Source organism: Scyliorhinus torazame, chromosome 16, assembly GCF_047496885.1.
Source record: "Scyliorhinus torazame isolate Kashiwa2021f chromosome 16, sScyTor2.1, whole genome shotgun sequence".
In the NCBI taxonomy this organism is placed as follows: Eukaryota; Metazoa; Chordata; class Chondrichthyes; order Carcharhiniformes; family Scyliorhinidae; genus Scyliorhinus; species Scyliorhinus torazame.
The window spans coordinates 68746623-68760733 of NC_092722.1; the positions used below are offsets into that span (position 1 = coordinate 68746623).

At 47.9% G+C, this 14111-nt stretch overlaps 1 protein-coding gene across 2 annotated transcripts in view; it reads left to right on the forward strand.

Annotated features, from left to right (window-relative positions):
• The window catches only part of trpv6 (transient receptor potential cation channel, subfamily V, member 6), a 164461-nt gene that overhangs the window by 27371 nt on the left and 122979 nt on the right, over window positions 1-14111 (forward strand). For both annotated transcript variants that reach the window (XM_072478605.1, XM_072478604.1), the window contains exons 5-7: window positions 2226-2324; window positions 4018-4190; window positions 8165-8311. In XM_072478605.1, coding sequence (XP_072334706.1) covers window positions 2226-2324; window positions 4018-4190; window positions 8165-8311 — 419 coding nt within the window. The remainder of the gene's footprint in view (window positions 1-2225; window positions 2325-4017; window positions 4191-8164; window positions 8312-14111) is intronic.

Below are 14111 nucleotides of genomic sequence, written 5' to 3' on the forward strand. Positions count from 1 at the left end.
GCGCAAACCGCTTCGCCATCCTCGTCTACGTGGTCCAGAACGGAGTTCTGGGGCCCGATCCCGACCGCATGCGCCCCCTCATGGAGCTCCCCCTCCCCCACTGCCCCAAGGCCCTCAAACATTGCTTGGGGTTCTTCTCGTATTGCGCACAGTGGGTCCCAAAATATGCGGACAAGGCCCGCCCACTCATACAGTCCACTCACTTCCCCCTGACGGCAGAGGCCTAACAAGCCTTCGCCCGGATCAGAGCTGATATCGCCAAAGCTGGAATGCACACTGTAGATGAAACACTTCCCTTCCAAGTAGAGAGCGACGCATCGGACGTCGCCCTTGCCGCCACCCTCAACCAGGCAGGCAGGCCCGTGGCATTCTTTTCCCGCACCCTTCATGCCTCTGAAATTCGGCACTCGTCCGTCGAAAAGGAGGCCCAGGCTATCGTTGAGGCTGTGTGACATTGGAGACATTACCTGGCCGTCAGGAGGATTCACTCTCCTCACTGACCAACGGTTGGTAGCCTTCATGTTCAATAACACACAGCGGGGCAAGATCAAAAATGATAAAATATTGCAGTGGAGGATCGAGCTCTCCACCTATAACTACGAGATTAAGTATCGCCCTGGCAAACTCAACGAGCCCCCAGACGCCCTATCCCGAGGTACATGTGCCAGCGCACAAGTAGACCGACTCTGGACCCTGCACGACAGCCTTTGTCACCCAGGGGTCACTCGGTTGTACCATTTTATTAAGGCACAAACTTTGACCTACTCCGTCGAGGAAGTACGGACAATCACCAGGGACTGCCAGGTCTGTGCGGAGTGCAAGCCGCACTTCTACCGACCGGACCGCATGCGCCTGGTGAAGGCCTCCCACCCCTTTGAACGCCACAGCGTGGATTTCAAAGACTCCCTCCCCTCCTCCGATCGACACACATATTTCCTCAGTGTGATCAATGAATACTCCCAGTTTCCCTTCGCCATCCCATGCCCCGACATGACGATGCCACCGTCATTAAAGCCCTTAATTCTATCTTCACTCTGTTCGGCTTCCCCGCCTACATCCACAGTGACAGGGGGATCCTCATTCATGAGTGATGAGCTGCGCCAGTTCCTGCTCAGCAGGGGTATCGCCTCCAGCAGAACGACGAGCTACAACCCCCGGGGAAACGGACAGGTAGAAAGGGAGAATGGGACGGTATGGAGGGCCGTCCAGCTGGCCCTGCGGTCCAGAAATCTCCCGGCCTCCCACTGGCAAGCGGTCCTCCCTGATGCACTACATTCCATTCGCTCATTATTCTGCACCGCCGCTAACAGTACACCGCATGAACGTCTTTTTGCCTTCCCCAGGAAATCCACATCCAGGGTATTGCTCCCAACCTGGCTTACAGTTCCGGGAACTGTGCTTCTCCATAAACATGTGCGGCTCCACAAAGCGGATCCGTTGGTGGAAAGGGTGCACCTGCTCCACGCAAACCCACTTTACGCCTATGTGGCGTTCCCCGATGGCCGCCAGGATACCGTCTCCCTCAGGGACCTGGCACCAGCAGGTTCCGCCCCCACACCACCCCCGTCGCCCCCGGCGCCACTCTCCCCTCCCCCGCCACTCCCATCACCCCCACTAGGACCGTCCGTCCTCCCCCTGCCCACGCCCGTCGATGAAGAGGATTTTGGCACGCTCCCGGAGTCAACTTCGACCACGACAACATCGCCGTCACCACTTCGCCGATCTCAAAGGACCATCAAGGCCCCGGACCGGCTGAACCTCTGACCGGCCTGCCGGATGCCAAGAGGCATTTTTTTTGCTGCTCTGTTAATATTAAAATTTCCAATTGTATATAGTTAACCACCACCCCCGCCGGACACAATTGTAACAGGGGGTGAATGTGGTAAACCACTGTGTTCTGAAATTAGAGGTTGTACGGTAAAACCTGCACTACAGGTTCACCTGGGCCCCTGCGTGCTAGCTCCGCTCCAGGAGACGGGGTATAAATATGCGTGGCCCCCAGCTCGCAGCCATTTCGGCAGCTGCTGTGGGAGGCCACACATCTGATACTAATAAAGCCTCAGTTTGGATTCAACCTTGTCTCCAGTCAAATTGATCGTGCCTCAGGGGGAAGAATTGGGAGAGAGGGAGTGTAGAAATGATTTGGAGGAATGAAGGAATGGGGAACAATGGGAGGATGAACACATTGGAATATCTCTCAATCAAACTCTGCTTTTCCCATCCAGGGGAACATATTCTGTCCTTTGCTGCTTGTGTTGGGAATGAAGAAATTATCCGGTTATTGATCCAGAGCGGTGCTGACATCAAAGCTGTGGATTCACTGGGTATGTGTCAGGGACCGGGCCTCAGCTGACAGTGTGAACATCAGGAGAGACCCAGAGGGAGCTCAGGACCGTTGGGTTTATGAACAGTGGCAGTGAACGGGAAGGGTTTTGGGTTCAATGGGATTGTTTACAGTGGGAGTGAACGGGAAAGGGTTTCAGTCCATTGGGATTGGGTACAGTGGGAGTGAACGAGGAGGGGTTTGGCTCCATTGGGATTGCGTACAGTGGGAGTGAACAGGAAGGGGTTTGTGGCCATTGGGATTGTGTACAGTGGGAGTTAATGGTAAGGGATTAGGCTCCATTGGGATTGTGTACAGTGGGAGTGAACGAGAAGGGGTTTGTGGCCATTGGGATTGTGTACAATGGGAGTTAACGGTAAGGGATTAGGGTCCATTGGGATTGTGTACAGTGGGAGCGAACGAGAAGGGGTTTGTGGCCATTGGGATTGTGTACAATGGGAGTTAACGGTAAGGGATTAGGGTCCATTGGGATTGTGTACAGTGGGAGTGAACGGTAAGGGATTAGGGTCCATTGGGATTTGTGCAGTGGGAATAAACGAGACGGGTATAGGTCCATTGGTATTGCGTACAGTGGGAGTAAACAGGAAGGGGTTTGGGTCCATAGGAATTGCGTACAGTGGGAGCGAACGGGAAGAGGTTTGTGTCTATTGGGATTGTTTATAGTGGGAGTGAACGGGAAGGGGTTTGGGTCCATAGGGATTGGGCACAGTGGGAGTGAACGGGAAGGGGTTTGGGTCCATTGGGATTGTGCACAGTGGGAGTGAACAGAAAGGGGTTTGTGGCCATTGTGGTTGTGTACAATGGGAGTTAACCGGAAGGGGGTTGGATCCATTGGGTCTGTGTACAATGGGAGTGAATGGTAAGGGGTTTATGGCCTTTGGAATGTGTGCAGTGGGAGTGAATGGGAAGGGGTTTGGGTCCATTGGGATGGTGTACAGAGGGAGTGAACGGAAAGGGGTTTGTGGCCATTGGGATCGTGTACAATGGGTGTGAACGGAAAGGGGTTTGGGTCCACTGGGATTGTGTACAGAGGGAGTGAATGGGAAGGGGTTTGGGTCCATTGGGATTGTGTACAGAGGGAGTGAATGGAAAGGGTTTTGGTTCCATTGGGATTTTGGACAGTGGGTGTGAACGGGAAGGGGTTTGGGTCCATTGGGATTGTTTACAGTGAGAATGAACAGGAAGGGGTTTGGGTCCATAGGGATTGCGTACAGAGGGTGTGAACGGGAAGAGGTTTGGGTCCATTGAGATTGTGTACAGTGGGAGTGAACAGGAAGGGGTTGTGGCCATTGGGATTATGTACAGATGGGGTGAACGGGAAGGCGTTTGGGTCCATTGGGATTGTGCACAGTGGGAGTGAAGAGGAAGGGGTTTGTGGCCATTGGGATTGTGTACAATGGGAGTGAACGGTCAAGGATTATGGTCCTTTTGGATTGTGCACAGGTGGAGTGAACGGGAAGGGGTTTGGATCCATTGGGATTGTGTACAATGGGAGTGAATGAAAGGGGCTTGTGGCCTTCGGAATTTGTGCAGTGGGAGTGAATGGGACGGGTATAGGTCCATTGGGATTGTGGACAGTGTGAGTGAATGGGAAGGGTTTTGGGTCCTTTGCAATAACTTCAGGAATATTAACAGCTGTTTCAAATTGAGACTTATTTCTCCTCTTTCTCCAGGTAATACAGTTCTACACATCCTCACCCTGCAACCAAACAAAACCTTTGCTTGCCAGATCTATGACTTCATCCAATCGTTTGATGAGGTTGAGAATGGGATCACGGCTGAAATGATTCCAAATGTGGAAGGGCTGACACCAATTAAACTGGCTGCTGTAGAAGGGAACATTGTGGTGAGTGTGGCTAGACATAGAGATGTGCATGTCTGTGTGTGTGACAGTTTGTGTTTCTGTGCATGTGTGTGTCTGTATGTGTGTGCCCTTGTGTGTCTGTATGTGTCTGTATGTTTGTCTGTGGCCATGCGTGTGTCTGTGTTTTTCTGTGCCTGTGTGTCTGTGGATAGATGTGTGGCGTCCGTGTGTCCTCACATGGGTTTGTGTCTGTGCGTGTGTGTGTATACATATGTGTCCTTGTATGTGTGTTTTTGTCTGTGCATGTGGCTGTGCGTCTGTGTCTATATGTGTGCCTGTCTGGCTCTGTGTGTGTCTGTGCATGTATCTGTGCATATATGCATATATGTGTATCTGTGTTTGTGTGTGTCTGTTCATGTGTGTGTCTGTCTGTGCTTGTGTGTGTCTGTGCATGTGTGTCTGTATGTGTGCATGTGTATCTGTAAGTGTTTCTGAGTCTGTGCATGTCTGTATTCATGTGTACCTGTGCGTGTGTGTGTGTGATGTGTGGGTCTTCGCACGTGTCTGTGTCTGTGCATGCATGTGTTTTTATGTGCGTGGCCTTGTGTGTGTGTGCCTGTGCGTGTGTTAGTACTTGCGCATGTGTCTCTGTGCTTGTGTGCGCCTTTGTGCCAGTGTGTCTATATTTGTGTCTGTGCATGTGTGTCTGCAGATGTGTGTGTCTGTGTGTGCATCTGTGCGTGTGCCTGTGCATGTGTCGGTATGGTGCATGTGACTCTCCCCGTGTGCCTGTATGTGTGTCTGTGTCTCTGCATGTGGCTATGCATGTTTCTGGATCTGTGCCTGTATCTGTATGCATGTATGTGTGTATCCTTGTGTGTGTCTGTGGTATGTCTGTATGTGTGTGTGTTTGTGTCTGTGCATGTGTCCCTGCATGTGTGTCTGTGCATGTGTGCCTATATGTGTGTCTCTCTGTGCATGTGTGTGTCTGTCTGTGGGTGTCCATGTCTGTGCATGTGTCTGCATGTTTCTGGTTGTGTGTGTGTCTCTGTATGCCTGTGCCTGTGCATGTGTCTGTGCATGTGTGTATGCATGTATCCATGTGTGTGTGTCTGTATGTATGTGTGTCTGTATCCGTGCATGTGTGTGTGTATGTTTGCGTCTGTATCTGTGTATCTGTGCATCTGCCTGTTCATCTGTCTGTGTATCTGTGTGTGGGTGTGCGTCTGTCTGTCTGGGTCTGCATGTGCCTGTGTGCCTGTGTCTGTGTGTGTGTCTATATCTGTGTGTCTGTGAGTCTGTCTGTGCATCTGTCTGTGTCTGTGTATCTGTCTGTGTATGTGTCTATTTGCCTGGGTCTGTGTGTGTCTGTGATTGTGTGTATCTCTGTATGTGTATGACTGTGTGCCTATGTCTGTGTGTGTCTGTATCTGTGTACCTGTGTGTCTGTGTGTGCATCTGTCTGTGGCTGTGTATGGGTGTGCGTCTGTGTCTGTTTGTCTGGGTCTGTATATGTGTCTGTGTCTGTATCTGTGTGTGTATGTGTGTATGACTGTGTGTGTGCCAGTATCTATGTGCTGTGTGTCTGTCTGTGTGCCTCTATGTATGTTTGTCTGTCTGTGTGTGTCTGTGTTAGTGTGCCTGTGTGTCTGTATCTGTGTGTCTGTGTAAGTGTGTGTGTCTATGCATGTGTTTTTGTGTGTTTATCTGTGTATGTCTGTGTGCATCTCTGTTTGTGTGTCTGTGTGTGTCTGTATAAGTGTGTATGTCTGTGTATGCCTGTCTGTGTCTGTGTGACTATGTGTGTGTGTTTGTGTGTGCCTATGTGTCTCTGCATGTGTGTGAGTCTGTGCATGTCTACGTATGTTTGCTCGTATCTGCATGTCTGTGTACAAATGTGGGTGTGTCTGTATTTGTGTATCTGTGTATCTGTGTCTGTTTGTGTGTGTCTATGCATGTGTTTGTGTATGTATGTTTGTGTGTGTCTGTGTGTGTGCTTGAGTGTGTGTCTGTAAGTGTGTGTGTCTGTGTCTATATGAGTGAGTTTGTGTGCGTCTGTGTTTGTGTGTCTGTCTATGTGTGTCTGTGCCTGTCTGTTTGTGCATGCGTCTGTTTGTGTATCTGTGTGGCTGCATCTGTGTGTTTATCTGTGAGTTTATGCGTTTGTGTGTGTTTATGTATGTGTGTCTGTCAGTGTGTGGCTGTGTGTGTATCAGTGTGTGTATCTGTGCCTCTGTGGTTGTGTATATGTCTGTGTGCGTATTTGTGTACCTGTGTGTATGTCTGTATCTGGGTATTTGTGTGAGTCTGTATATCTTTGTGTGTGTCTGTGTATGTGTATGAGTATGTATCAATGTGTGTGTATGTGTGTATATCTATGTGTGTGTTTGTGACTGTTTCTATGTGTGTGTGTCTTTATGTATGTATGTATGCCTGTATCTGTATCTGTGTGTCTGTATCTGTGTATCTGTGTGTCTGTGTGTGTGTATGTGTGTCTGTATCTGTGCATCTGTATGTCTGTGTTGCTGTGTGTTTGTGTATCTGTGTGTGTGTATGGGGGTGTCCGTGTGCCTGGGTCTGTGTGTGTATCTGTGTGTGTGCATGTTTGTGTGTGTATGTCTGTGTCTGTGAGCCTGTGTCTGTGAGTGTGTGCATGTGTGTATCTATGTACATGTATCTCTGTGTGTTTCTGTGTGTCTCTATGTATGTGTGTCTGTCTGTGTGTCTGTGTTTGTGTGCCTGTGTGTCCATTGCGTGTCTGTACCTGTGTGTCTGCACATGTGTGTGAGTCTGTGTGTGTCTATGTGTGTGTGTCTGTGCATGTATTTGTTTGTATGTATGTGCGTGTCTCTGTGTGTGTCTGTGATTGTGTGTGTATCTGTGTCTGTCTGTCGCTGTGTGTCTATGTATGTGTGTCTGTCTGTGTGTTTGTATGTGCCTGTGTTTGCATAACTGTGTGTGCATCTGGATCTGCATGTCTGTGTAAGTGTGTCTGTCTGTTTGTGTCTGTGTGTATGTTTGTGTATCTGTATCTGTGTGTGTGTGCCTGTGTGTGTTCTGTGAGTGTGTCTGTCTGTCTGTGTCTGTCTGTGTCTGTGTGTGTGTCTGCGTGTGTCTGTGTATATATGCATGTGTCTGTCTGTGTGTGTCTGCTTGTGTATTTGTGAGTGTGCCTGTGTGTGTGTGTGCATTTGTGATTGTGTCTCGGCCCATTGGCGGCAGAGAATATCGGAAGCCCCGGAGAATACCGGTTCGGGCCCGCTAATGACACATGCAAACGGTGTTTACTGTACTTGCATTCCGGACTTCACTGACACCGCTGCTATTTGGCGTCAAATGGATGCCCGCCGCGATTTCGGCATCAGATGTTTCGGTGCAACATCGTGGGCCGAAGGGCCTGTACTGCGCTGTATTGTTCTATGTTCTATGTTCTATGAAGTGATTCTCCGCCCAATTGCGTTTCCCAATTCGGCGTCAGCCAATGGAGAATCCTGACCACTATATGTTTGAGAGTGCGAATGTGTTGTGTTTGTGAGAGAGATTATATGTGTGTGTCAGTGTGTGTAAGTGTGTGAGAAAGTGTACAAATGGGATGATATTTGTACGAGAACATTTGTATATGTGGTTTGGAGTCTAAATTATGGACCATCTTTCTCACTTTTCAATAGCTCAGGATCTAGGTAATATTGAAGGGACAGGGTCGAGGTGAAAGGACAGGGTCAGGGTGAAGGCTCAGGGTCAGGGTGAAAGTTCAGGGTGAGGGTGAAGGGTCAGGGTGAAAGTTCAGGGTGAGGGTGAAGGTTCAGGATGAGATTGATGGGTCAGCCTGAGGGGGAAAGGAAAGTGTGAAGGTTAAGGGTCAGGCTGAGGGTGAAAGGTCAGGCTGAGGGTGAAGGGTCAGGGAGAGTGAAGCATCAGGGAGAGTGAAGGGTCGGGGAGGGTGAAGTGTCAGAATGTGGGGTGAAAGGTTAACGGTCAACATGAATGACAATGATTTGAGGTGAATTGTTTTGTAGATGTTTCAGCACCTGATGAACAAGCGAAGGTTGGTCCAATGGGCATTCGGACCCATCTCGAGCTGTTTGTACAACCTGTCAGAGATCGATTCCTGGGGGGAAGATTACTCTGTCCTTGAACTTGTGGTGTCCAGCAAGAAAAATGAGGTAAATATGGATCACAAACAATCAGCTGGGAAGGAGTTTGGCTCCACTGGGATTGCGTAGATTGGAAGTGAACAGGAAGGGGTTTGGGTCCATTGGGGTTGTGTACATATGAGCAAATGGGCAGATGTTTGGATTATTTGGGATTGTGTCCAGTGGGAGTGAACAGGAATGGATTTGGGTCGATTGGAATTGTGTACAGTTGGAGTGAACGGGAAGCGATTTGGGTTCATCGCTTTTGTGTACAGAGGGAGTGAACGGGAAGGAGTTTGAGTCCATTGGGATTGGACACAGTTGGAGTGAACGGGAAGGAGTTTGGTTCCATTGGGATTGCATACAGGGGATGTGAATGGTAAGAGGTTTGGATCCATTGGGATTGTGTACAATGCGAATGGAGAGGAAAGGGTTTGGGCCCATTAGGATTATGTAGAGTGGGAATGAATGGAAAGAGGTTTGGGTCTATTGGGGTTCTGTACAGTGGGAATGAATGGGAAAGGGGTTGGATTCAATTGGATTATATACAGTGAGCGTGAATGGGAAGGGATTTGGATCCATTGGGATTGTATGCAGGGAGAGTGAACGGGAAGGGATTTTGGTTCCATTGAGATTGTGTACAGTAGGAATGGACGGGAAGGTATTTGGGTCCATTGGGATTGTGTAGAGTGGGAGCGAATGGGAAGAGGTTTGAGTCCAATGAGATTGTGTACAATGGGAGTGAATGGTAAGTGGTTTGCATCTTTTGGAATTGTGTACAATGGGAGTGAACGTTAAGGTTTTTGGGTTCATTGGGATTGTGTATAGAGGGAGTGAGCGGGAAGATCTTTGGATCCATTGGGATTGTATTCGGGTGAAGTGAAAGGGAAGGCTTTTGGTTCCATTGGTATTGTACACAGGGGAAATGAATGGTATGGGATATGGGTTCACTGGAATTGTGTGCAGTGGGAGTGAATAGTAAGTGGTTTGGATCCATTGGGGTTGTTTCAATGGGAGTGACTGTTAATGGGTTTGAGTCCATTGGAATTGTGTACATGTGAGTGAATTGGAAGGGGTTTGAGTCCATTGGAGTTGTGTATTATGAACGAATGGGAAGGGGTTTGGGTCCGTTGGGACTGTGTACAGTGGGAGCAAACGGGAAGTGGTTTGGGTCCATTGGGATTGTGCACACCGTGTCACAGGAGTGTCCCTTTAAGAAATGTTTCTGTCTATCACATGGCTTCAGTGATGTCATTGTGTGGGTGGAGCTGGGCTGTGGCCCTGTGTTTTTAACTTTAGTTTTTGGAGTTGGGAGCTGGCTTTGGCTCTGAGTTTTACTTTCGCTTTGAGTTTGACCTGGTTTTGTATTGCACGGGTTGGAAAGAAGTGTTTCTCTATCTTCAGTTTAAAAAATGTTTCCAGATTACTTGATAATTGAAAATAAGTAATTACTTTCCGGAAGCAATTCAAACCTGCTGTTTTGGAAAGGAAACAAGAGCATCCATACCAGGTCTTGAGTGCTGTCTGCTGGGCGACACCTTTGAAAAGGGGTTTCTAGTTTATGGGATGTTGTTATAAAATTGGAACAGTTAAAGGGGGAAATTTATTAAAGATTATATATAGAGTATTGTAGCTGTGTGGGGTATTTATGTTTGTAGTTGATAAAAATGCTGACTGTGTGTGTTTAGAAAAATGTTAAATAAATTCGTAGAATAAAGCTTGTTTATGATTAAAGGTGCTTGAGGCCTCTGTTGAATAACACCTGAAAGGCAGGCCCTTGTGATCTTCGATAAACAGTTGTAGGTCAGGTGACCTCCATGATATACTTGGACTTTTCTAAACCCTGGCCCATAACAAGTGGGAGTAAATGGTGTTGCTCTTTTTAACCTTAGTCTATTTGCTCTGATTCCGTCACCTTTGCTCATGAGTCGCCAGGTATCTTTATGGTACCGCCACGTGGTTCAAGTTCAGGTTATGATTAATAATACAGCACACCGCTTAGTAAGGATTAAAACAACTGTCATTTATTATATACAACAAGCAATATTAATACCCTAATACTACTTTCTATATAATAAACCTATCACTACTGGCCAATACTTAACTTAGGAAGAGCCCACCAGGTCAGGGAAACGAATGGCTTGTCCAATCAGATCTGGCCCGCGGGATTCAAAAGGCTGCTACAGGTCAGTGGCTAGGTGTCTCTACCGGGTAGCGATCGCTGGATTCAAACTTACTGTTGCCGGTTGCTGTTCTTGCGAAGGTCTCGAGCAGGTGAAGAGGAGAGAGAGAGATCTGAACTTGGACCCTCACTTTTATAGGGCCCAGGGGCTTCCCACCTCCCGGGGCGGCCCTTGACCCTGAGTCCCAAGTGATTGGATCTGTCCCCAATCTCTGGGGTCGATGTGTCCAATGGTGAGGCGGTTCTTCGATCGGGGGGTGGTCGCTCACCTGTCTTTGTTTCGGCCACTGCAGGCGCCGACAGGTCTGGCCCGGTATTCAATTGCTAATATGTTGCAATTGTTCCCGGGGATAGCCAAATTAACTGTGGATGTCTGAATAGATGGGCTGCAAACAGTCCTGAATGCAACTGCAAATACCTGGGTTGATGGGCTGTTGATAGCCCTGAGTATCAATCTGGGCTAACTTCCCAGAGCCGAATATGCAATACTGTCTGCAGCTGCCTGCTTGTGTCTTCTTAGCTGCTTTTCCCAGCAGTCTTTCGGGTTAGCCATTTCAAACTGGGTTTTGGCCAGATTAATCGGAACGCAGCCATTTTACGTGGCTACAATGGTAAGTGTTTTGAATCTATTGGGATTGTGTATAGTGAGATTGAATGAGAAGGGTTTTGGGTCCTTTGAGATTGTATACAGTGGGAGAAAATGGGAAGGTGTAGGGATCCATTTGGATTGTGTGCAGTGCGACTGAACAAAAAGGAGTTTGCTACCATTGGAATTGCATAGAGGGAGTGAACGGAAAGGGTTTTGGGTTCAATGAAACCAAACAGGAAGATATTTGGGTCCATTGGGATTGTGTGCATTTTGATGGAAAGGTGTTGTGTAGGTTGGGATTGCGTGCTCAGTAAAAGACAGCAGAAAGGAGTTTCTTCCTTTGGGATTGTGTACAGTGGGAGTGAACGGTGGGGTTTGGAACCATAGGGATTGTGCACAGGTGAAGTGAATGATCAGGGGTCTGGATCCATTGTGATTGTGTGCAGTGGGTGTGAATGGAAAGTGGCTTGTGTTCATAACGATTGTGCACAGAGGGAGTAAACAGGGAGGGGTTTAGGTCCAGTGGGATTTGCCACAGTGAGAGTGAAACGGAAGGAGTTTGCTCCCATTGGGATTTAATACATGGGAAGTGAATGGTAAGGGATTTAGATCCATTGGGATTGTGTACAGTGGGAATAGACGGGAAGGGGTTTGGGTCCATTGGGATTGTGAACAGAGGGAGTGAACGGCAAGGGGTTTGGGCCCATTGGGATTGAATACAAGGGAAGTAAATGCTAAGGGGTTTGGGTCCATTGGGATTGTGTACAGTGGGTTGGACAGGAAAGGTTTTGGGTCCATTGGGATTGTGTACATTGGGTTGGACAGGAAAGGTTTTGGGTCCATTGGGATTGTGTACATTGGGTTGGACAGGAAAGGTTTTGGGTCCATTGGGATTGTGTACATTGGGTTGGACAGGAAAGGTTTTGGGTCCATTGGGATTGTGTAGAGTGGGAGTGAACGGGAAGGGGTGTGGTTCCATTGATTGTGTACAGTGGGAGTGAATGAAAAGCTGGTTAGATCTGTTGGGATTGTGTACGGTGGGATTGAACATTAAGGCTTTTGGGGTCATAAAGATTATGTCCAATGAGTGACTGGAAAGGCTTTAGGTAAATCTGGATTGTTATGAGTAGGAGTGAACAGGAAGGAGTTTGATTTCATTGGGGTTGGAGACAGTGGAAGCGAACGGGAAGGGTTTTGAGTCATTGGTATTCTGTACAGTACAGTTGGATTGAAATGCAAGGGGTTTGTATCATTGGGATTGTGTAAAGTGCGAATGGACACGTGGGGTATTGGTCCATTGGATTAGGTACAGTGGGAGTGAACATTAAGGGGTTTGGGTCCATTGGATTATGTACAGTGGGAGTGAACTGGAGGCGGTTTTGGTTCATCGTGACTGTGTACAGAGGGAGTGAACAGGAAGGGATATGGATCCATTGGGATTTTGTCCAGTGGCAGTGATCTGGAAGGGGTTTGTGTTCATTGGGATTGTGTACATTCGGAGTGAATGGGAAGGGATTTGTCTCCATTGCAATTGTGTACAGTGAGTGTGAATGGAATGGGTTTGGGTCATTTGGGATTGTGTACAGTGAGAGTGAATGGGAATGGGTTTGGGTCCTTTGGGATTGTGTACAGTGAGAGTGAATAGGAAGGGATTTGTCTCCATTGAGATTGTGTAAAGTGAGAGTGAATGTGAATGGGTTTGGGTCCTTTGGGGTTGTGTACAGTGAGAGTGAATGGGAAGGGATTTGTCTCCATTGAGATTGTGTACAGTGAGTGTGAATGGGAATGGGTTTGGGTCCTTTGGGGTTGTGTACAGTGAGAGTGAATGGGAAGGGATTTGTCTCCATTGCGATTGTGTACAGTGGGTGCGAATGGGAATGGGTTTGGGTCCTTTGGGATTGTGTACAGTGACAGTGAATGGGAAGGGATTTGTCTCCATTGCGATTGTGTACAGTGAGTGTGAATGGGAATGGGTTTGGGTCCTTTGGGATTGTGTACAGTGAGAGTGAATGGGAAGGGATTTGTCTCCATTGAGATTGTGTACAGTGAGTGTGAATGGGAATGGGTTTGGGTCCTTTGGGATTGTGTACAGTGAGAGTGAATGGGAATGGGTTTGTCTCCATTGAGATTGTGTACAGTGAGAGTGAATGGGAATGGGTTTGGGTCCTTTGGGATTGTGCACAGTGAGAGTGAATGGGAATGGGTTTGGGTCCTTTGGGATTGTGTACAATGAGGGCAAATGTGAAGGTGTATGGATCCATTGGGATTGTGTACAGAGAGAGGGAACGGGTAGCAGTTTGAATCCATTGGGATTCTGTACAGTGGGAGTGAACAGGAATTGAATTGGTTCCATTAGGATTATGTCCATTGGGAGTGAACGGAATGGTTTTGAATCCATTGGGATTCTGTAGAGTGGGAGTGAATGGGAAGGGGTTGGGTCCATTGTGATTGTTTACATTAGGAGCAAATGGGAAGGGGTTTGATTCCATTGGGATTGTCAACAGTGAGAGTGAATGGGAAGGGGTCTGGTTCCTTTGGGATTGTGTACAATGGGACCAAACAGTAAGGGGTTTGAATCCATTGCAATTCTGTACAGTAGGAGTTAACAGATATGGATTTGGCTCCATTGTGATTGTGTACAGTGGGAGTGAAGGGGAAGAGGTTGGTTCCATTGGGATTGTCTACACTGGGAATCAACAGGAAGGGGTTTAGGTGCATTTGGACTGTTACATTAGGAGCAAATACAAAGGGGTTTTGATCCATTGGATTGTGTACAGTGGGAGTGAACAGGAATGGATTTGGATCAATTGGAATTGTGTCCACTAGAAATGAACAGTAAGGGGTTTGGGTCCATTGGGATTGTATCCAGTGTGAGTGAATGGGAAGGGTTTTGATACATTGGGATTGTATCCAGTGTGAGTGAATGGGAAGGGTTTTGATACATTGGGATTGTATCCAGTGTGAGTGAATGGGAAGGGTTTGGGTCCATTGGGATTGTATCCAGTGTGAATGAATGGGAAGAGTTTTGATACATTGGGATTGTGTCCAGTGTGAGTGAA